At 35.2% G+C, this 22,194-nt stretch overlaps 2 protein-coding genes across 4 annotated transcripts in view; both read left to right on the plus strand.

Annotated features, from left to right (window-relative positions):
* cplane1 (ciliogenesis and planar polarity effector 1) overlaps nt 1-12,613 on the plus strand; it is a 55,818-nt gene extending 43,205 nt beyond the window's left edge. For both annotated transcript variants that reach the window (XM_089126093.1, XM_089126092.1), the window contains 13 exons: nt 111-313; nt 1,738-1,813; nt 1,908-2,024; nt 4,271-4,306; nt 4,398-4,431; nt 4,527-4,655; nt 5,767-5,926; nt 7,059-7,114; nt 8,329-8,439; nt 9,881-10,032; nt 10,119-10,214; nt 11,643-11,782; nt 11,955-12,613. In XM_089126093.1, the coding sequence (XP_088982219.1) occupies nt 111-313; nt 1,738-1,813; nt 1,908-2,024; nt 4,271-4,306; nt 4,398-4,431; nt 4,527-4,655; nt 5,767-5,926; nt 7,059-7,114; nt 8,329-8,439; nt 9,881-10,032; nt 10,119-10,214; nt 11,643-11,782; nt 11,955-12,098 (1,454 nt within the window). In that variant the 3' untranslated portion in view covers nt 12,099-12,613. The remainder of the gene's footprint in view (nt 1-110; nt 314-1,737; nt 1,814-1,907; nt 2,025-4,270; nt 4,307-4,397; nt 4,432-4,526; nt 4,656-5,766; nt 5,927-7,058; nt 7,115-8,328; nt 8,440-9,880; nt 10,033-10,118; nt 10,215-11,642; nt 11,783-11,954) is intronic.
* Nucleotides 12,614-13,143: 530 nt separating this feature from the next.
* The window catches only part of wdr70 (WD repeat domain 70), an 83,214-nt gene continuing 74,163 nt past the window's right edge, over nt 13,144-22,194 (plus strand). Inside the window, exons 1-6 of one of the 2 annotated variants that reach the window (XM_089126326.1) lie at nt 13,144-13,208; nt 14,330-14,383; nt 14,480-14,563; nt 14,636-14,720; nt 15,995-16,178; nt 19,199-19,258. In XM_089126326.1, coding sequence (XP_088982452.1) covers nt 13,184-13,208; nt 14,330-14,383; nt 14,480-14,563; nt 14,636-14,720; nt 15,995-16,178; nt 19,199-19,258 — 492 coding nt within the window. In that variant the 5' untranslated portion in view covers nt 13,144-13,183. The remainder of the gene's footprint in view (nt 13,209-14,329; nt 14,384-14,479; nt 14,564-14,635; nt 14,721-15,994; nt 16,179-19,198; nt 19,259-22,194) is intronic. The other variant, XM_089126327.1, reaches the window with a different exon arrangement.

Consider the following 22,194-nt stretch of genomic DNA (forward strand, 5'->3'; position numbering starts at 1 on the left):
ATTCTTGAACGAATCCAACGCTCTACTGTTTGAGCTATAGGAAAGCTATCTTTAGTTATAAAAATGTATACGTCAACGAAATCAACACTGATCCAAACTATTCCCTGCAGGTGTGTGTGTGTCTCCTGAAGCTGTGCTGGGCGGAGACCCCGTGACTCTGAGCGTGCTGAAGGCCGTGAACAGGCCTGGTCTGGAGCGAGCGCTGATGTCCAGGAGTCAGATCTCAGCTCGGCTCTCAGAGATGGACTCGCAGCTGCTCAGACTGCAGAGCATCGCAGATCACATGGACAGAGAGTTCGCCAACACCAGACTGGTGAGACACCAACCACATGTGCTGGGGAACACAACCAACAAAACAACAGACTGAGCCATCTTTTTTATAGTATATTATTAGACGTTCAAGCACGAAGTGCTGAAAACCTATTTGCTAGAAAGAAAAAAAAAATCCCCTAAAACGCATCGTGCAGCTCAAACCGTGTGGAGAAGCTATCCGAGTATGAGCCCGATTGGCCCATAGGTGGCGCTACAGCAACCAAAAGTACTAAATTGCTCATAACTCCTAGACCGTTTGACTTAGCTTCAATGTTTTTACACCACTGTAATCCCTGGCTCAAGACGGACAAGATGTATATCTCGAATTTCCATCCACAAAAAAAAAGGGGTTATTTCGTTTTTTGTCCAAGACCCACTTTTGCGAACTAGTCCCTGGTTTTTTGGCCCAATCGGGACCAAACCAGTCTAGGCCTATTCTCTGGACTCTCTAGATCAATAATTATTGAAAAAAAAGTTGAAATTTTGCATTTGGTTGGCTGTAACAGGGTCATTTAGATAGTGGTCTGTGGCAAAATTAAGTCAAAAGCCCGTAAATCCCCCCCAAAAAAGTCACAACGTCACAAAAATCGATGAGCATATGTATCCTAACATGGTTAGGAAGCATGCAAAGCTTCGTGAGGATCGGATCATAGGTGGCGCTATAATCGTCAAAAAGGTCTCTCATTATTAGGTGTTCAAGCACGAAGTGCTGAAAACCTATTGTATTTGCTAGAAAGAAGAAAAAAAATCCCCTAAAACGCATCGTGCAGCTCAAACCGTATGGAGAAGCTATCAGAGTATGAGCCCGATTGGCCCATAGGTGGCGCTACAGCAACCAAAGTTTCTCTGCAAAGTTTCGTGAGGATCGGATTATAGGTGGCCAATGAGTGGTGTTTTACTGCCCGCTGCTGTTTAGATTATTTTTTTTTTCACAATACTCAACTATAATTCATAGTATAACTTTATCAATTCAATCTTTTAACATTTACAACCACATTTAGTAAAAAATGACTTTGATCCTGAAGTGTGTGAACTAAACTGTAGTAAATCATATTTTAACATGGTAAATTATGATAAATCATATTGGAACATGGTTAATTATGTAATATCACACTGAAATGTAGTATAATATGATAAATCATGCTTGCTACACACAACTTAATGTCTTTTGATGCTTTTGTGCTTAAATGCCTTAAAGATCTGAACTGCTTGAACACCGATAAATGCTGCTTGCAGCTTTAATTATTATTATTATTATCGTTTATGTATTTAATCTAAGCAATTTTGTGCATGTCTCGTTTGCTACAACTAAACTATAATATAATGTGTAAAGTATATCACCTATATTTATCATCTATTATTCACTGAAGCGCATTCATATCTGTTAACTACCACTGACGACTGTTGTGTCCTGTTGTCCTTCAGCTGGTGAAGCGTGTCGAGGCCCAGAGCTCCTCCGTGAAGAAGCCTCTCTCCAGCGCGCTCAGAGTCACACGGGAAGGTTAGAAAGCGTTAGTCGCTTTATATAGAGAAAATACACAAGCCCATTGAACACGTGTGTGTGTGTGTGTGTGTGTGTGTGTGTGTTTCTACAGCGAGGAGTTGCTGCCCTTCAGCGCAGCGGTTCGACCCGGACAGAGAAGATGAGGAGTTTCTGTCGTCCTCTGTATCGAGCCGATGTTCAGTCCATCAGGAGCGCTCTTCTCCTGAAGGTACATCATCATCTCTACTCTGCCATCGGCTAGCAAGCCTAGCCATTGACTCCCATTCATTTTGGCGTCACTTTGACAGCGAATAACTTTTCATCTGAGGCGTTTAAAGACTCCATTTGTCCATTGTTTATTTCTAAAGAAACACGACAATGTATAAAAAGCTCTGTTACTTTGTATACGTTATGGTCCCGTAGAGCGATTCCCAAACTGTGGTCCGCGGACCACTAGTGGTCCGTGAGGGTACTGCAGGTGGTCCGTGAAAAGGCAAAATAAAAAATGAAATATTTTACCAATAAATTCCCATTAAAAAGTAAAAAGAATATGTAGGCCTATATTTATATAAAATGTAAATTACATTGTGTGATTACTAAAATTGTGGCGCTCGGCCGTGACGTTCAAGCTCCGTGTCGTCAGAACCACAACACCGGATCGGTGAATAGCAACAGGTTAGGAGAGCATTTATTTAGTTGTTTGTTTTTAATATAGGTCTATATTAGACAGACGAAACAAAGAGGAAGGGAAAGATGTGGAGGGTGACAAAGGAGGATATTACGTTCATATCGGGCTGGCAAATAGACTCCAATAGCTTTTCCTTTTGACAACTTTATTTTCAACCTGGAATAACGTTAGGCCTACTGTGTTTTCTTTTAAATGTGTAACGTTATAGAGCAGAAGCAAATATGTTCTCAAGTCTACTTTTTGTAGACTCTAATATTAACTCTTAATATTAATATTAATAATTCCCTAAAATCGCTAAAGGTTTTGAAATGCTGACTATATCCAACTGTTCTTATTGCTGTATAGATTTCATACTCCATTGCTATGGAAATAAGCCTGTTGTTCAAATGAACCTCATTATAATTTGTAATACATAATATAATATGTAATATGTGTATTATGAGGTGGTCCGTGAAAAATCTTGATTACAAATAGTGGTCCACACACACAAAAAGTTTGAAAACCCCTGCCGTAGAAGCCGTTTTTGTAAAAATAGGCTAACGATTGTGTCATATCACGCGACTCTCTGTCGCACAATAGAGAAATTACCGTGTAGACCCTTTTTCAGTTGGTAAACATGGTGATGTTTTTTGTGGGCGGAGCTTAGGTGGAGGCAGAACGATCCCTCTGGCCGCTTCACTAACTAGTTTGCTAGTTTTGTTAGCTTGTTTTTTAACAATGACTGGAGAACATCTGACTTTATCTTAAAGTGCAAGGTCACTCAGTGTCCAGGACCGCGATTGTTATTTGCAAAAGTTGATTTTAACGGATTGAAGCAGATTGGCCGACCCGTACTGTACGCGCTGTCAGTGGATGGACGATCTGACAGGATTAACGCTAACGCTACCTCCGGTTGAGTGGCCTGACTTCTACACCTATCCAGTAGAGAAACTGAGGGCACATAAATCTTTAGACGTCTATAACTATGTGCTGAATGGTCATGTACAAGACTTGTGTGGTACATTGGCCTAGCCAGCGCCCAGAGGACGACAATGTTGTGACATTACGGTGCAGTTTTAATGATGTGAATATATTCTAGAAATAAAAAATCCAGATACAGCATGTTCATTTTTCATCGAATCTTGCTGCCAACAACACAATAGGATGGCATTTAAAGGTACACTATGTAGGAATTCCGTGTTTGTCAAACAGCGACCTCTAGAGTATGGGTATATATGTGTATATGAGAGTGGAAATAAGGCGTGGCCCCTTTAAGAGTTGCGCGCGCGGGGTTAATTCTGTTTGATGCTCATTCTTATCCTATTTTAAGTGAAAGCCTGACCGAGTGAGACTCTTGACGCGGTCGGTTTCTCGTTTTCTTTTCCTTGACTCTTCCGAGCCTGTGGTCACGTGACGGTCGTAAAGCGATACGTTCTCCAGGGATTCTCCAGGTCACATGACTGATGATGGTGACGCTGATGGTGTCAAGCGCTGTATATTGGCCTGAGGAATCATTTAAAATAACTATGCGTCAACTCTTTTGGCCAAAAAATTACACGGTGTGCCTTTAATAATAATGATAATAATTTAAGCTGTTGGCAGTTATGGAATGAACAGATACAGCAGCCTGTAAATATTTTATATATTTTATATATTTATTTTAAATATTTTAAATATTTTATTTGATATTTTTGTTGTTTTTGTGTAATGGTTGTTCACTGATCACTGTGTGTGTTAATCCAGTCGCACACACTCATGTTCACTGTGTGGTTCAGCTTCCTGTTTAACATGATCTTGTTGTTTTCCAGTGAAACCAGAGCTGCGTAAACAAGATACCGATCAAGGTGAGACACACACACACACACACACACACACACACAGCTACACCTGCAGCTGCCGTCATGGACGCCTGTGTTGTCGGCTGTCTCCCTGCAGGTCTGCCTGAGTCTCTGCTTGAGGATGCTGGGAAGTGAGTTAGCCTGACAGTATTTAAGAGTTTCAGCGTTCGCCGGTGACGTCTGCGTGTGTTCCTCTGATTATCCTTCTTTTCCTCCCTGTGATCAGTGGAGAGGAGACTCTCGGTGTGAGCGGCCTCAGTGACGTGGAGGACATCTTGAGTGAGTTGATCCGGGACGGGGCGCTATCCCGATCCGCACTGGACCTGTCCCGGCCCGCAGCGCCGGCCCTGAGCAGGTGCGACTCGGGAATCAGGATACTCTACAGTTTGGATATTAGTTTGAGCATATGTTTCTTTCCCTAGTGTCCTATTATTGTGTTAAAGTTTATTTCATCAGATAACGGTTGAGTTTTTCATAAGCAGTTTTTACTCAGATGCAATGTTATTTTAGGATCATTAACATGCCATTTATAGTTTTTATTAATATTTTGAATTAGTTTTTATTTTTATGTTTAGCATTTTATTTTTAAGTTTAGTTAATTTTATAGTTTTTTTGTGTAATTATTTTTAAATATTTATATATAGTTTCTATTCACTATTATTTTAGTTTTAGTCATTTTAGTACTTCAACTAAAACTAAACAAAATGCTGCCTTTGTAACTACATGAAATAATTTATTTTATAAATATATAAGAAATTATTTCTAGCATTATTAGGATCAGCATTTAAATTTATTTTTAATGTAATATTATATATAATAGTTATATAAAATAATAATAATAATTATATATATATATATATATATATATATATATATATATATATATATATATATATATATATATACATACATTAGGGCTGTGCAAAAATTAATTGCGATTAATCGCATCCAAAATAAAAGTCTGTGTTTACATAATATATTTGTGTGTGCTGTATATAATTATTTTGTATATATAAATACACACACACACATGCATGTATATATTTAAGAAAATTTGTTATTCATATATAAAATTTTTATATTTATATAATATAGATTTTGTATTTATATATATATATACAGAATTTAAGCGCAAATAATTCTTAAATATATACATGCATGCATAGGTATTTATATATATACAAAATAATTATCTACAGCACACACAAATATATTATGTAAACAGAGACTTTTATTTTACTTTTAATCGCAATTAATTTTTGCACAGCCCTAATATATATACACACATTTATTATTTATTTTTTTTTACTTCCCCTGTTTGGATAAAAGTGTCTGATTGATGAATGTATCAATCTCAATGTAAATGATCTCTGTTATGATTGTGTGGGATTAAGTGGATTAGTGTGGGATGTGTGACATGTTTACTGATTGATTTGATTGGTGTGTTTATGTGTGGTGGGCGGCAGGTCGGAGGTCAGTGCGAGCGGGGCCATGATGGAGGAGGAGCGCAGGGATCTGAGGATGTGGATGAGGAGGAAACAGAGAGAACGACTGATGGAATACCGGAAACAGAGAGAAGAGAAGAGAGCGAGCGAGCGCAGACCCTTCGTCTCTCCTCTCACACACGTGAGACGCTTCAGTTTGACTCTTCTCACAATCTGTACTTCATGCAAAGCTTTATTTCTGTTGGATTAACCATGAACCATGATGTATTATTTGCATTATTGATTGAGTATTATTGATTTTGAATGTTAGTAATTTTATATATATTTATACAGAGCTGGTGAGAATTATTTGCCCCCTTGGTAAATATGATCAAAGATGGCTGTAAAAAAATTAATCTGCATTGTTTATCCTTTTGATATTTTATAAAAAAAAAAAAAAAAAATCTAACCTTTTATTGAAGTAAAAGAATTGAAAGTGGGAGGAAAATCACATTATGAAATAAATGTTTTTCTCCAAAACACATTGGGTGAGATTAACAATGCAGATTCATTTCATTCATTCATACCAAAAGGGTATTTCATTCATACCAAATGCATTCATTCATACCAAATAATTCTCTCCGGCACTGTGTGTGTGTGTATATATATATATATGTGTGTGTGTGTATATATATATATATATATATATATATATAAAATGACTAACATTCAAAATCAATAAAATCATCATTCAAAAATTTGGGGTTGGAAAGATTTTTTTTTTATTATGTTTTTGAAAGAAGTCTCTTCTGCTCCCCAAAGCTGCATTCATTTGATCAAAAATACTTTAAAAAGTGAAATATAGTTAAAAAATGTGTTTTCTATGCAAATTGTAAAGTGTAATTTATTCCTGAATGTTCAGCATCATTACCCCAGTCTTCAGTGTCACATGATCCTTCAGAAATCACTCTAATATGAGGATCTGATGATCAAGAAACATTATTAGGCACAAACCTATCATATGTAAATAACAATAATTTGTAAATAATAATGTTATATAGATATTACATTACATTATTACATAATATATGTAATGTCTTTATGAGTCAGACGTTATATTAACATTAATATTTTCTTGGAAAAAAGTAATTCACAAATATTCTACACATCTTTAGTTCTATACTGAACAAACTACAGATGAATCATTATTTCCATTCACTTTGCGTTTGGATCTGGACAATCTCTAGCTTTTCTCCATATGTTTTGAAGTCTATTATGTAAAGTTTGCACAATAACTCTTGATAACTTTTCTGAATTATTCACCTCCGTTTCAGAATCCAACCTCTGTAGATCTGGCAACCAGCAAGAGAAGCAAAGAAGAAAGAGACAGGTATGATTATGTGTCACGCATGTTGGACTAACATTAGATGTGTCCAGAATGACTCACTTGTGTATGAATTTATACGGTTATTTAGTCATCCAATGTGGGAGTCTGATAGCTCTGCCCCTTCCACTACATCATTAAAGCTGCGACTGTTGAATGCAGGAACACTTTGTTTTTTCAGGGTTTTTCAGGGTTTAAGTAAACTTTATATTTGGGGAATTTTCAGTGTATTTATACTTTACAGAGAGCCTAAGTCCCTCCCCTTCCGGTCGACCACCATGGGACCTTATTTCTGAAAAATATTGTATGGTAGTCAAAAGAGTGCCGAAGTGATGACGTCACTTTGTAGGACAACTTGGACGCTAGCGGCGAATGGGTTCCCTCGGTCGAAAAGCAATGCATTTCCCCCATAGACTTTTGGAAAATCGTAAAAAATAAGATCTGTGTTTAACAAAGGGTTATGACCCTTACACGTTTTGTCTATCAAGATAATCTTTACAAGTTAATCCAAAATTTATACATTTTGAAGCCTATATAATGTTTAAAAACCATAGGCAGACACAATAAAGTTTAAAAAACACAAGCAGGCTATAACTGTGTGTTTTATGTCATAGATCAAAACGTGTAAATATTTAGAGGCTTTGTTCACCACAGACCTTATTTAGCAAAAACCCATTCAAAAATCCCATAGACTTACTTTAGAGCGAGGGAACCGTAATGCTAAAATGTTACTCTTCTGTTTTATGACAAACTGCGACTTTCATAATTATCTTTTAAATTGACAAACATCATTTGTGTAATTCAGGGCACAGATCAGAGGGAATGAAAAGAGAAGTTGTCTCTCACCATTGACTACCATGCATATTTTTTTCCCCAAATAAGGTCCCATGAGCCTTTATTTACTTTATTATAACACAATATTTGTGTTGGTGTGGTAACCGTTTTATAAAAGCAATAAGGAACGAGAGGCTAGTGCTGGTGCTGGCTAGTGCTGAATCGTGTGAAAAGTCACCCGTGAGCTAATTTCTTACATAAAATAGTGCATAAGCATGTGCATTGGGACAATTTCAATTCCTTTTATTGCCAGTGCACGTATTATACAATGAAATTGATTAGCAATCCTTAATTTTTATTGTATAATACATGCAATGACAATCAAAGGAAGTTGAAATGAATCTGATTGGGTCGCGTCCCGATCCACATATTTCCCCTGTTCTCAGGACGGTTCTTCAGGAGCATCATGAACGGAGAGCTCGTGACGCCTACAGTCTGATCACTGACCTGCTCACCACACCACTGAACCTTCCCACAATCCCCCACGACACGCTCAGGTCAGTGCCGTCTGTGTGATCACCATGGGGAAATCCCAGAGTCAAACTGGGAGCTGGGAAATGAGACGTTTGAGAAGTTTATCTATGTATCCTTTTTTTTTTTTACTCTTTTAGTTCCTTTTATAACTGTATCATCTTTTTAGCTCTTTTAATTAATTCCGTTTATAACTGTTTTAATTTTCCTTGCGTTTATTTTGCGATTATTTTAATTCCTTTCAGTGTAAAGCACTTTGAATTACCATACCGTATGAAATGAGCTATATACAGTAGCCTTTTTCAAGAAACGGCTGAAGACGCATCGTTTTCGGCAACACTTGATCCATTAACACTCTATCCGTACTTCACATCCCGGCACATCCGGGAACTTAACTGTCAATTTCGGCCCCGCCCCTTTTTACGTGAGAACTAACTACAGTTGCCATAGACTTCAATAGAAAATAATGGCACAAAACAAAGTGCGTACACAGCCGACTTAAGAAGTCACTGATATAAAACATGTCAAGTAATTATATGTCCACCCTGCCTGCGATACATACATAAACTTCATTTGGTCAATTTAAAAACATGTCCCTTCATTCTCCCAGCGTCAAACTGGTCGAACAAGCCCACCCACCCAATCGGGTTTTATATATTTATATATATATTATAATTAGGGCTATGCAAAGACTAATTGTGATTAATCGCATCCAAAATAAAAGTTTGTCTTTACATAATATATGTGTGTGTATATTTATGATCAAAACCTTTTCTAATCTTGACAAAACGCATATTATCAGAAAGGTCTGAGTCTCAAGATCCCAAATTTTGTGACAGAACTGATATTTGGACAGAAATGTATTATTTGTTAAGGCAGAATGTATATACAACTACTATAAATTCAATGGAATTCAATGGCACCCGGTGGCTATTTTTGGTACTACGCCTAAACAAAATCTCATGGGAACTTCAATTTTTGTGATATCAACTTTAAACTTTGAGGCTTTGATTTTATAGTAATTTTAGAGTAAAACATTTTTTTGTAAAATGTATATTTTATATAAAATAAAAATATATTGTACAGTATATTTGATTTACTGTAAATTTAAACTTGCATAACTGTTTCATACTTTCATTTTTTGAAGTGTTTTCACTTCAGCAATAATCTGCTGAGTGTTTCCTTTAAAACAAGACCAAACTTGGGTATATCTTGAATTACAACCATTTAAGTGTGAATAGTGCATTTTAACCCCATTCTCAAAAAGGGGGTGACCGCTAAGGGGTTAAATGCTTCTATTGCTCTCGTTTGTGAGTCGCTTTGGATAAATGCAAATGCAAATATAAATAAACTTGTTTTACTGTTCCGTCTGTCAATTAGTGGCGCATCTTTACAGGAACCTTTTGGCAGCTCTGTGTTTTGGAGACGGATCACAAATCACGCGTAATATCCTTCCCTGTGTTTCAGGAGCAGAAGTCAAGCCTCTGGGAAAAACAAGAGGATTCCCAAGAGCCAGAGCGGCCCACACAGACGCTCGGCATCTTCTCTGGGAAAGACTGTTGTGCTTCAGGGAAAAGCCCACGGCTCGCTAAACCAGAGGCTCGGGCTGCACAGACCAGGTCCATGTCGGATAATGGACTGATTTCATTTATTAATGCTGATCGTGATCGTTTTAAAAACGTTCAATCTCACGTTTCTCACGCAGCCACTGATCTTCCAGGCGATCGACTATCCCAGGTCACTCGGCGCGGGATGCTGTCCGACCTGAGAAGCAGACAAGGGACGAAGACCGCTCATCAGAGTATGCGGTTTCTGAATGTGTTTGTGAAAAAATAGCAGAATGAGGTTCATAGACGAGTATAAATTAGACTTAAATACAGTCAAACCAAAAATTATTCAGACACCAGATATCATTTGTGATATTTGTTTACTAGTGTGTGCAGGACACTATAGTTCAAGTAAACTGTGACGTATTATAGCCAAATATTCTTCATACAGTGACTAACAGTGATAATGTGGGACCAAATATGATTCCTCCACTTTGAGCTGATGATGTTTTGCTGAAGTGTGTTTTCTGCTCTTTTTACACACACACTGAACAACATGAAGCATTGCTTGGTCACTGGTTGAGCTAAACTGGTATTATCTAATTGTGGAGTTCAATTGAACAGATATTCAACATAATTCATGTGTGAGAGTCCAACAGAACCAGTCGAATATCCACTGAGTTCTGCTCATGTTTATCACCATTATCTAAACTATAGCGGATAAACTGATGGTGTGAGAGATGGTGAAGGTGTCTGAATACATTTTGGTTTGACTGTATGTATGTGTAAATATCAGTGGTGGAATGTAACGATGTACAAATAGTTTGTTACTTTACTTAAGTACATTTTTCACGTATCTTTACTTAAGTAAAATAAATAGTGCATACTTTTTACTTTTACTTCGTTACATTTTGCAGCAATTATTCTACTTTCTACTCCACTACATTTCTACAACTTCGGTTACATTTTCTGATCAGTTTTTCCCTGCCAAAATGTAATCTGACCGTCCGTTCGTTGCACGTTTGTCTCTCCAGTGACGTTTGGTTGCCATAGATACATCAACTAAATGCGTCTCGCACGCAGTGTGTTTATCGTGCAATTTATAAGCAAAAATTTGTTTTTACGTGCGTAGGAAACACACCGTGTGTAATATACGTTTGGTCAGGATTATGGCAAGCCAAGAGGTTCAGAATTACACCATAAATTAATCGTGTTTACCGCCAAACTATTAACATATAGTAAGGTTAAGCATGGTTTATGTTGCCTAATTGCAAGCTTGTTTCAGAAATGGTGACAACAATTTTTTTCCATCATTATAGATCATCATTATAGGAGTATTAGGTTGAATGAGTTAGAATTAAATGTTTTATTAATCATTAGAAAATAGTCATTAAGAGAATCAATTGTTATGCAAGTACTTTTACTTTTAATACTTAAAGTACATTTAAAATCAGGTACTTTTTACTTAAGTATGGTTGTCATTGTGTTACTTCTACTTTTACTAAAGTAAATATTTATCTGGTTATTTGTACTTTTACTTAAGTACTGAGATTCAGTACTTCCTCCACCACTGGTAAATATACACAATAAACAAAACATACAAAATATGTCTGCACGGCTACGGCGTAATCTCGATTTATGCAGGGATATATGCACATATATTCTCGTTTGTTCTTCTGTAGTGATGAAAAATGGGTTCCACACATCTACAGCAAAACCGAGAGTAGTGAAAGAGAAAGAGCGGACGCACGTGGAGGAACGAGACGATGACTTCAGGATTCCTCTGTTGGAGGATCAGGATATAGAAGCTCACCAACATTATGTAAACACAGACTTTTATTTTGGATGCGATTAATTGCAATTAATTTTTGCACAGCCCTAGTTATAAATAATGTTACATTTAATTTAAATAATTTTAAAAACATCAGCAAGCATCTTTCTCAATCCGCTGGCTAATAGTACAACATGATACTGTGACTGTTTTATTCCTCCAGGCCGATGAATCGTTCATGAACGTGGATCATCTGCGAGATCTGGATCTGGACTGTTTCTCTCAGGGCACCGGTAGTGTTCTGAGCAAACTGGACTGGGCCGCCATCGAGAGGATCGTGGCCGAGGACGAGGACGAGCTGAACTGAGGAGATGTTTCACACAGGACCTCCAGATGTTGTGCAGCTGTTGACTGTGAAGGATTGTGGTATTTGTGTGTGTGTATCATTTGTGTCTTGACTGTTTGAGTAAGCTGTCGGCACAGATTTGTGCGGAATAAACAAGAATTTCTCACAGGTGCGTTGTTGGTTTCCTTCTGGACGCCTGACAGAACGCAGAGCTCTCCACAAACTACAACACACTGGACATTTGGGGTAAAACTGTACAATAAGGTTTCATTTCCAAACTAATACTACAACATTTTAATTTCAACTTTTGATAATACATTTTTAAATCAAAAGTATCCACGCCCCAAACTCCCCACCTAATTGTATTTTATGAACTAAAGATTAATAACTGCTGTATATGCTCATTGTTAGTTCATAACTAATCCACTGAGTAATGCTAATGAATGGGTTAGTGTAATTTATGGTTGAATTTGTCTTATTGCATTTCTAAGATTTGTTTATTTGACAATCCTTTAATAAAATACTGTGAAACGGAATATCTCATATTTTCCCAATTATTATTCACATTCATGTCATTAAAAATGAGACCTGAGCTGAAATATTGTCAAGCACAATTTCTGTGAAGAGATATTATTGTTTGATATTAAACCCTTTACAATAAGGTTCAGTTTGTTGTTAGCATGAGTTAACAAACTAACAAGAAACATGATTTGGTTATTGTTAATCTCAAAATGTACGAATACATTACTAAGATTGAAAGTTGTGTGAATATATTACCTTATTATTCGGAGAATAAAGAAAGCATTTCGTTTTCAGATTAGTTGTAATACAATCGTGTATTTATATTATCAGCTTCATAAATAACAATGGATTTTGTTTAAATACAAGGTACAAAGTAAAGAAAAACAGGAAAAACGTTGATTATGGTCAAATTATTTATCAATTTCTAATTATTTATTTCTAGTCATAATTTTATTAATTTTATTCCGTGTGAACAAATACTCACTAAAAGCTTCGAGATAAACATTTCTCAAAAGTAATCGAGGACTTCAGAAGGGACTTTTATTTTGACTTCTGGCGTCCCGGAAGTGACCGTTATTATTGTCATGGCTGATCGGAGCAGTGCTTCTGGTAAGTTTGTGTGTTTTATACGTGTTTTATAAAGTATTTCTCTCTTCTAAGTGAGATGAATGTGTTTGAACTGCAGGACAGTGTTTTTTCTGAAAGCTGTGATGGTTTAATGAAGTCAGATACTGTCAGAGCAGCTGTTATGATCATCTGAGGCTCCTCAGGCACATGTGATTTGAACATTATTTATTAATAATTCAGTCATACGAGCATTTAGCGTTCATTTCTGTCGCTCATTGACTGCCTTATGAGTGAATATATTTGCAATATTTCGTTGGTTGGGCTTTTACCATGGTAGCACTATGGTATTCATTAAACAAAGTGCCCTAGATATACTATTAACACCAAACACTCGATATAATGCTATAATAATAGAAACTATTCATATTATTTAACCGGCTTTATGTTGTTAATTTTTTGCTTATCACCCATGAATTATTCATCGCTTTAAATACATACACCAGCTTTATATTTATTTATAGAAAAGTAATAATAGCAAGCAATAGAAATTCCAAAATGAAACTCTAATTTTCCCCTCTTTAGATTATTATTAATCATTTTTTATTTTCTGAATTTTTGCCTCCCACCCACACATATTCCTCATTCGAAGTAAACAAATATACCCTGAAGTTATTTTTGATAAGGTAATAGTAAAAATTATGTTGTTATAATAATAGAACATCTAAAATGAAAATCATATTTTGCCTTTAGATTATTATCAATATTTGTCATTGTTTTATACATTTTGCCTGCTAGCCATAAATTCAAAATAAATCAATACATTTTTTAAAATAAATTTAATAATAGAAATTATGCAACAATTTAAATAGTAGATAATCAAAAATGACACAATAATTTCCCCTATAGATTATTTTTAATATTATTTAATAACTGTTGCCTAAAACCCACACATTATTCATAGTTTAAAATAAATAAACAAATACTGTAATAATCTTTATAAATTGAAACTCAAATTTTAACTTTAAAAAATATAACTATTTGTTTTTTTATTTAATTAATTTGTGTTTTATAGATTTTTGCCACTCATAAATAATTCATCATTCAAAATAAAATATGAATTCCTCTAGATATGAATGCATTGTATTGTTTTCTGTGATTGACAGGTGACTCCAGTAACGATGCAGACATCTCGTCAGTCATGGGCTTCGCTGGATTCGGTGAGTGTTTCACCTCAGACGTCACAGAAGCAGGAGTGTGTGTGTGTGTGTGTGTGTCAGTCACATGATCACTTGTAATATTTCTTTGGCTCTCAGGAAAGAAAGCTCGAACCTTTGACCTGGAGGCCATGTTTGAGCAGACGAGGCGGACGGCTATCGAGAGAAGTCAGCGAGCTTTAGGTCAGTGTGATTATTCACTGTGATTCTGTCTCAGAAACGCCATTTTAACCTCGGTCTTCTTCACCTTCACAGAAGAGCGGCAGAAACAGGAGGTTCAGGAGAGCAGCGGCTTCCGTCCCGTCAGCGCCAAAGAGAAACCGTCCGCATCCACGTCCAGGTAACGTCTCTATTCGACGAGCAGCGTTCAGATGAAATTTAAATGAAAATTGACCCATGATTTACTCACATCCTAGGTGTATATGACATTCTTCTTTCAGACGAATATAATAGGAGTTATATTAAAAAATGTCCTGGCTCTTCCAAGCTTCATATTTGGCAGTGAATGATACACTTTTATTCACTTTTATGATGATAGATGCACTTTTATGATGGACAGATTCACTTTTATGATGGACAGATTCACTTTTATGATGGATAGACACACTTTTATGATGGACAGATGTACTTTTGTGATGAATAGATGCACTTTTATGATGATAGATGAACTTTTATGATATATAGATGCACTTTTTATGATGGATAGACGCACTTTTATTATGGACAGATGCACTTTTATGATGATAGATGGACTTTTATGATGGACAGATTCACTTTTTTGATGGATAGATGCACTTTTATGATGATAGATGCACTTTTATGATGATAGATGAACTTTTATGATGCACTTTTATGATGATAGATGGACTTTTATGATGGACATTCACTTGTATGATGGATAGATGCACTTTTATGATGGACAGATGCACTTTTATGATGATAGATGAACTTTTATGATATATAGATGCACTTTTATGATGATAGATGGACTTTTATGATGGACATTCACTTGTATGATGGATAGATGCACTTTTATGATGATAGATGCACTTTTATGATGGACAGATGCACTTTTATGATGTATAGATGCACTTTTATGATGGATACATGGACTTTTATGATGGATAGATGCACTTTTATGATGGATAGATAAACTTTTATGATGGACGGATGCACTTTTATGATGGATAGATGCACTTTTATGATGGATACATAGACTTTTATGATGGACAGATGCACTTTTATGATGGATAGATGCACTTTTATGATGGACAGATGCACTTTTATGGATAGATGCACTTTTATGATGGATATATTCACTTTTACAATGGATAGATGCACTTTTATGATGGATACATGCACTTTTATGATGGATAGATGCACTTCTATTATGGACTTCAAAACAGAAATTGTCATTAACTGCCATTATAAAGGTTGGAAGAGCCAGCCCAGGACATGTTTAATATAACTCTGATTGTATTCGTCTGAAAGAAGAATGTCATACACATCTAGGATGACTTCAGGGTGAGTAAATCATGCACTAATTTTCATTTTTGGGTGAATTATCCCTTTCAGCTCAGTCACCGTGAGTCTCTCCTGTGTTTGTGTGAACAGGAAACAGGAAGCTGACAGTGACAGTGACTCTGATGTCATCGGCCCACCGCTGCCTCCCCAGGAGGAAGAAGAGGATGATGATGATGATGATGAAGTTGTTGGGCCTCCACTTCCACCCGGATACAAGCGCAGCAACGCTGACAGCGATGATGATGATGATGATGAAGATGATGATGATGATGATGTAAGTGTATTTTTCATCTTTTTACTCCCATGAACATATTCAATGGTTAGTTTATATTATTTACAGTCAAACCAAAGTGTATTCAGACACCTTCAACATTTCTCACATTATCAGTGTATCCGCTATAGTTTAGATAATGGTGATAAACATGAGCAGAACTCAGTGGATATTCGACTGGTTCTGTTGGACTCTCACACATGAATTATGTTGAATATCTGTTCAATTGAACTCCACAATTAGATAATACCAGTTTAGCTCAACCAGTGACCAAGCAATGCTTCATGTTGTTCAGTGTGTGTGGAAAAAGAGCAGAAAACACACTTCAGCAAAACATCATCAGCTCAAAGTGGAGGAATCATATTTGGTCCCACATTATCACTGTTAGTCACTGTATGAAGAATATTTGGCTATAATATGTCACAGTTTACTTTATTTTGCTCTCCTCACTTGACAAGTGAGTGATATGACGCGATACATGACGAGTGATACATGAGTGATGTATGAGATATGATGAGATGTATGATGAGTATGATCTCAGTGACATGCAGTGTCTTTGTAATGTGTCAGTTGCGCCACTAGAGGGCCACACTGCCATTATCATTCCTGGAAATATGGAAGACTCAAGACTGTGTGAAGCTTGTCTTTTGGTTTCTTCTCTAAAGACTCTCTTCTCCCATCATTGACCTTAGACGTCTCTGTTGAGTTTGGATGAAACTCGTGGAACCTCTCTGAAGAATACATCTAGGTCATGTTTCACTGTAAAATGAAAAGAATACTATAAAATAAAATATTACTATATAATATAGTAAATAGCATATAATATAAAATAAAATGATATTTTAGGTAAAAACAAATTTTATCTCAAATGTAATTTTATGCAAAAATATTTATTTAAAAAAACATATATATATATATATATATATATATATATATATATATATACTGTATATATATATATATATATATATATATATTAAAATACAAATAATTAAAGTATAAAAATACATAATACATATATACTTTATAGCGTATACTATAATAAATTATACAAATTATATTTATTTTTTATTTGTTGTAAAAAATAAATATTATGTCAATGTCTTCTAGTGGCTTTAAAGGGTTAGTTCACCCAAAAATGAAAATTCTGTCAGTATTTACTCACCCTCATGTTGTTCCAAACCTCTATGTGTTTATTTGTTCTGCTGAACACAAAGGAAGATATCTGGAAGAATGTTTTAATCAAACAGATCTCATTCCCCATTGACTAACATACTATGTATTTTTTCCTACAATGTTAGTCAATGGGGAATGAGATCTGTTTGATTAAAACATTCTTCCAGATATCTTCCTTTGTGTTCAGCAGAACAAATAAACACATAGAGGTTTGGAACAACATGAGGGTGAGTAAATACTGACAGAATTTTCATTTTTGGGTGAACTAACCCTTTAAGTTATGCTTAAAATAAGCATGATCTGAAATGGAAAGCTTTTGTAACATTAATCACTACCATTCAAAAGTTTGGGGTCAGTAAGAATATATTTTTTATTTTTGGGGAAAGAAATTAGAAAATACTTTTATTCATCAAGGATGAGTTAAAATTGATCAAAAGTTACAGTAAAGACATTCATAATGTTAGAAAAGATTATATTTTAAATAAATGCTGTTCTTTTGAAATTTCTATTCATCATAGAATTTTTTTTTTTGGGGGGGGGTAGCACACGACTGTTTTCAACATTGAAAATAATAATTTATGTTTTTTGAGCATAAAATCCTCATATTAGAATGATTTCTGAAGGATCATGTGACACTGAAAACTGATGTGTAATCAGCAACAGTAATGATGTTGAAAATTCAGCTTTCAAATTAAATTTTAAAATATATTAAAATAGAAAACAATCATTTTAAATTGTCATAATATTTCACAATATTACTGTTTGTCATTTTTTTTCATCAAATAAAACAGCCTTGGTGAGGAGAAGAGACTTCATTTAAAAGCATAAAAAATCTTACTGATCTAAAACTTTTGACCGGTAGTGGTTATATATATATATAATTTAATGAGGATAAAAATTTGCTTCATTTTCTTTGGTTTCTCTCTAACTTTTTACATTTTAGGATGAAATATGACCTGGTAAATGTTTTCATGTTCTCTCTCTCTCTCTGTCTCTCTCTCTCTCGGTCTGTAGTAAATGTCTTGCTCTCTTTGACAGTGTGCAGGCCTCCTCTTCCCCAGGCCTGTGGTGTTTGAGGGCCGCTGTGGGCCGGTTTTGATAGATGTGTTCTGGTGTCGGGCCGCCCCGGTGATGTCTCTGTACTCCACTTAATGTATCCCATCAGGCCCAGGTGTGCCGTGCGAGTTTTGTTCGAGCCTTAATCAGCCAATGCCACAAATCACACAGACCTGCGTCTGTTTCATTCGAGAACAATCCCACTGTGAGCGCTTTTAGCAGTGTGTTTTGCACTAAAAGAAATAAAAAGTGAACCGTATCCTGAATTAAAGGGGACCTACATGCCCTTTTACTGTCTTGATGTTGTTGTCAGGCTCTACTAGAACAGGTTTTCCTGCTTGAATGTTGATTATTCTCCTCATATTCTCCATTGTTGCGGCTCCTCTCTTCCCAGTCTGTCAGTAACGCTCTGTTTACTTCCTGTCTCTATGAAGCCCCTCCTTCTGAAAAGCACACTGTGATCTGATTGGTCGGCTGGATCAGTGTGTTGTGATTGGTCGAGTGTGTTTGGGAAATGTCCCGCTCTTACCATAACCACCAGTTTAACACACTACTAACTAACTCAACCAGGCCCCGCCCCTTTATTCTGCATATTAATTATCATAATGAGGAATATTGTGACGTGTTTGTTCCCGGAAGAAACTCAAGACTACAATGGAGGCGTTTCAGGAGTTCAGAAACACTGATATAGAGAAGAACTGGACCTTTTTCAGCAACATTACACACTAAAGAGAGATGAACATGGGCTTTAAAAGTTGCTGAAGTTCTTTCTTTCTCTCTTTCTGAAACAGAATCCAGTGAAGAAGATCCCGGACACTCATGAGATCACGCTTCAGCACGGCTCTAAATCCGTAAGTCCACTCGTTTGCTCCTGAACGCTAGTTGGGATTTGTGAGGATTATATAATCTGACTCAGGCATGAGCTCAGAGTTAAAACTCATCCATAGTTTTATTATACTGATACATTTTACAGATTGTTTCAAAGCCGCTTCACAGAAATAAACAGGAAAATGAGTGCTAATGTTGAAAAATTCATCAATTATGATCCCAATTTCAGCTCTACAGAAGATAAGTGTCATTATTCAGTTTTCAATGTTGATATAATTCAGTTCGACAACATTGGATTCATCGATTCAGCTGTAGTTCAAAATTCAGTTCTCATCCCATAGTATCAGTGCATTTGAATCGATCAAATTACTGAATATTAATTGCCTTTTAACCCCCCAGTGAAACTCAATTCAGTTCAAGTTTTGTTTGTCACTCAATTCAGTTCAAACATCTGTTTGTAATTTAATTTTGTTCTCATCTGATAGTGTCAGTGCAGTTTAAATGTTAAATATTGCTCAATTATTCATATTAATTGTTATTTCATGCCACAAAAACAAACATGTAATAAAACTCAATTTAGTTCAGATTTGGTTCATCATTTAATTCAGTTCAAACTAAATGAGCTCATCACGTTTTCTCATCTGATAGTGTAAGTGCCGTCAAATCGACTCAATATTAAATATTTTAAACCCCAAAAAAGCCAATCTAATGAATCTCAATTCAGTTCAAATTTAGTTTGTAACTCAATTCAGTTCAAAGATCTAAAGAAACTCAATTTTGTTCTGATCTGATAGTGTGAGTGCTGTCAAATTGACAATATTAATGAATATTAATTGTTTTAAACCCCCGAAAAAGACCATCTAATGAATCTCAATTCAGTTCAAATTTAGTTTGTAACTCAATTCAGTTCAAACATCTAGTGAAACTCAGGTTTGTATTAATCTGATAGTGTTAGTGTAGTTTAATTGGTAAATAATAAATATGACCTGATGTTTCATGGCAAAAAAGACCATCTAATGAAACTCAATTTAGTTCAAATTTTGTTCTTCACTCAATTCAGTTCAAACATCTAAATGAACTCGTTTTGTTCTGATCTGAAAGTGTGAGTGCCGTCAAATCGATAATATTACTCAATATCAAATCTTTTAAACCCCAAAAAAGACAATCTAATGAATCTCAATTCAGTTCAAATTTAGTTTGTCACTCAATTCAGTTCAAACATCTAAAGAAACTCAATTTTGTTCTTATCCGATAGTGTGAGTGCTGTCAAATTGACAATATTAATGAATATTAATTGTTTTAAACCCCCCAAAAAGACCATCTAATGAATCTCAACTCAGTTCAGATTTAGTTTGTAACTCAATTCAGTTCAAAGTCTAGTGAAACTCAGTTTTGTATTAATCCGATAGTGTTAGTGCAGTTTAATTGGTAAATAATAAATATAAACTGATGTTTCATGGCAAAATAGACCATCTAATGAAACTCAATTTAGTTCAAATTTGGTTCATCATTTAATTCAGTTCAAACATCTAAATTAACTCGTTTTTTCTGATCTGATAGTGTGAGTGCTGTCAAATTGACAATATTAATGAATATTAATTGTTTTAAAGCCCCGAAAAAGACCATCTGATGAATCTCAATTCAGTTCAAATTTAGTTTGTAACTCAATTCAGTTCAAACATCTAGTGAAACTCAGTTTTGTATTAATCCGATAGTGTTAGTGCAGTTTAATTGGTAAATAATAAATATGACCTGATGTTTCATGGCAAAAAAGACCATCTAATGAAACTCAATTTAGTTCAAATTTTGTTCTTCACTCAATTCAGTTCAAACATCTAAATGAACTCGTTTTGTTCTGATCTGAAAGTGTGAGTGCCGTCAAATCGATAATATTACTCAATATCAAATCTTTTAAACCCCAAAAAAGACAATCTAATGAATCTCAATTCAGTTCAAATTTAGTTTGTCACTCAATTCAGTTCAAACATCTAAAGAAACTCAATTTTGTTCTTATCCGATAGTGTGAGTGCTGTCAAATTGACAATATTAATGAATATTAATTGTTTTAAACCCCCCAAAAAGACCATCTAATGAATCTCAACTCAGTTCAGATTTAGTTTGTAACTCAATTCAGTTCAAAGTCTAGTGAAACTCAGTTTTGTATTAATCCGATAGTGTTAGTGCAGTTTAATTGGTAAATAATAAATATAAACTGATGTTTCATGGCAAAATAGACCATCTAATGAAACTCAATTTAGTTCAAATTTGGTTCATCATTTAATTCAGTTCAAACATCTAAATTAACTCGTTTTTTCTGATCTGATAGTGTGAGTGCTGTCAAATTGACAATATTAATGAATATTAATTGTTTTAAAGCCCCGAAAAAGACCATCTGATGAATCTCAATTCAGTTCAAATTTAGTTTGTAACTCAATTCAGTTCAAACATCTAGTGAAACTCAGTTTTGTATTAATCCGATAGTGTTAGTGCAGTTTAATTGGTAAATAATAAATATGACCTGATGTTTCATGGCAAAAAAGACCATCTAATGAAACTCAATTTAGTTCAAATTTTGTTCTTCACTCAATTCAGTTCAAACATCTAAATGAACTCGTTTTGTTCTGATCTGAAAGTGTGAGTGCCGTCAAATCGATAATATTACTCAATATCAAATCTTTTAAACCCCAAAAAAGACAATCTAATGAATCTCAATTCAGTTCAAATTTAGTTTGTCACTCAATTCAGTTCAAACATCTAAAGAAACTCAATTTTGTTCTTATCCGATAGTGTGAGTGCTGTCAAATTGACAATATTAATGAATATTAATTGTTTTAAACCCCCCAAAAAGACCATCTAATGAATCTCAACTCAGTTCAGATTTAGTTTGTAACTCAATTCAGTTCAAAGTCTAGTGAAACTCAGTTTTGTATTAATCCGATAGTGTTAGTGCAGTTTAATT

This window comes from Pimephales promelas, chromosome 23 (assembly GCF_988280905.1).
Source record: "Pimephales promelas chromosome 23, fPimPro1.hap1.1, whole genome shotgun sequence".
NCBI lineage: Eukaryota > Metazoa > Chordata > Actinopteri > Cypriniformes > Leuciscidae > Pimephales > Pimephales promelas.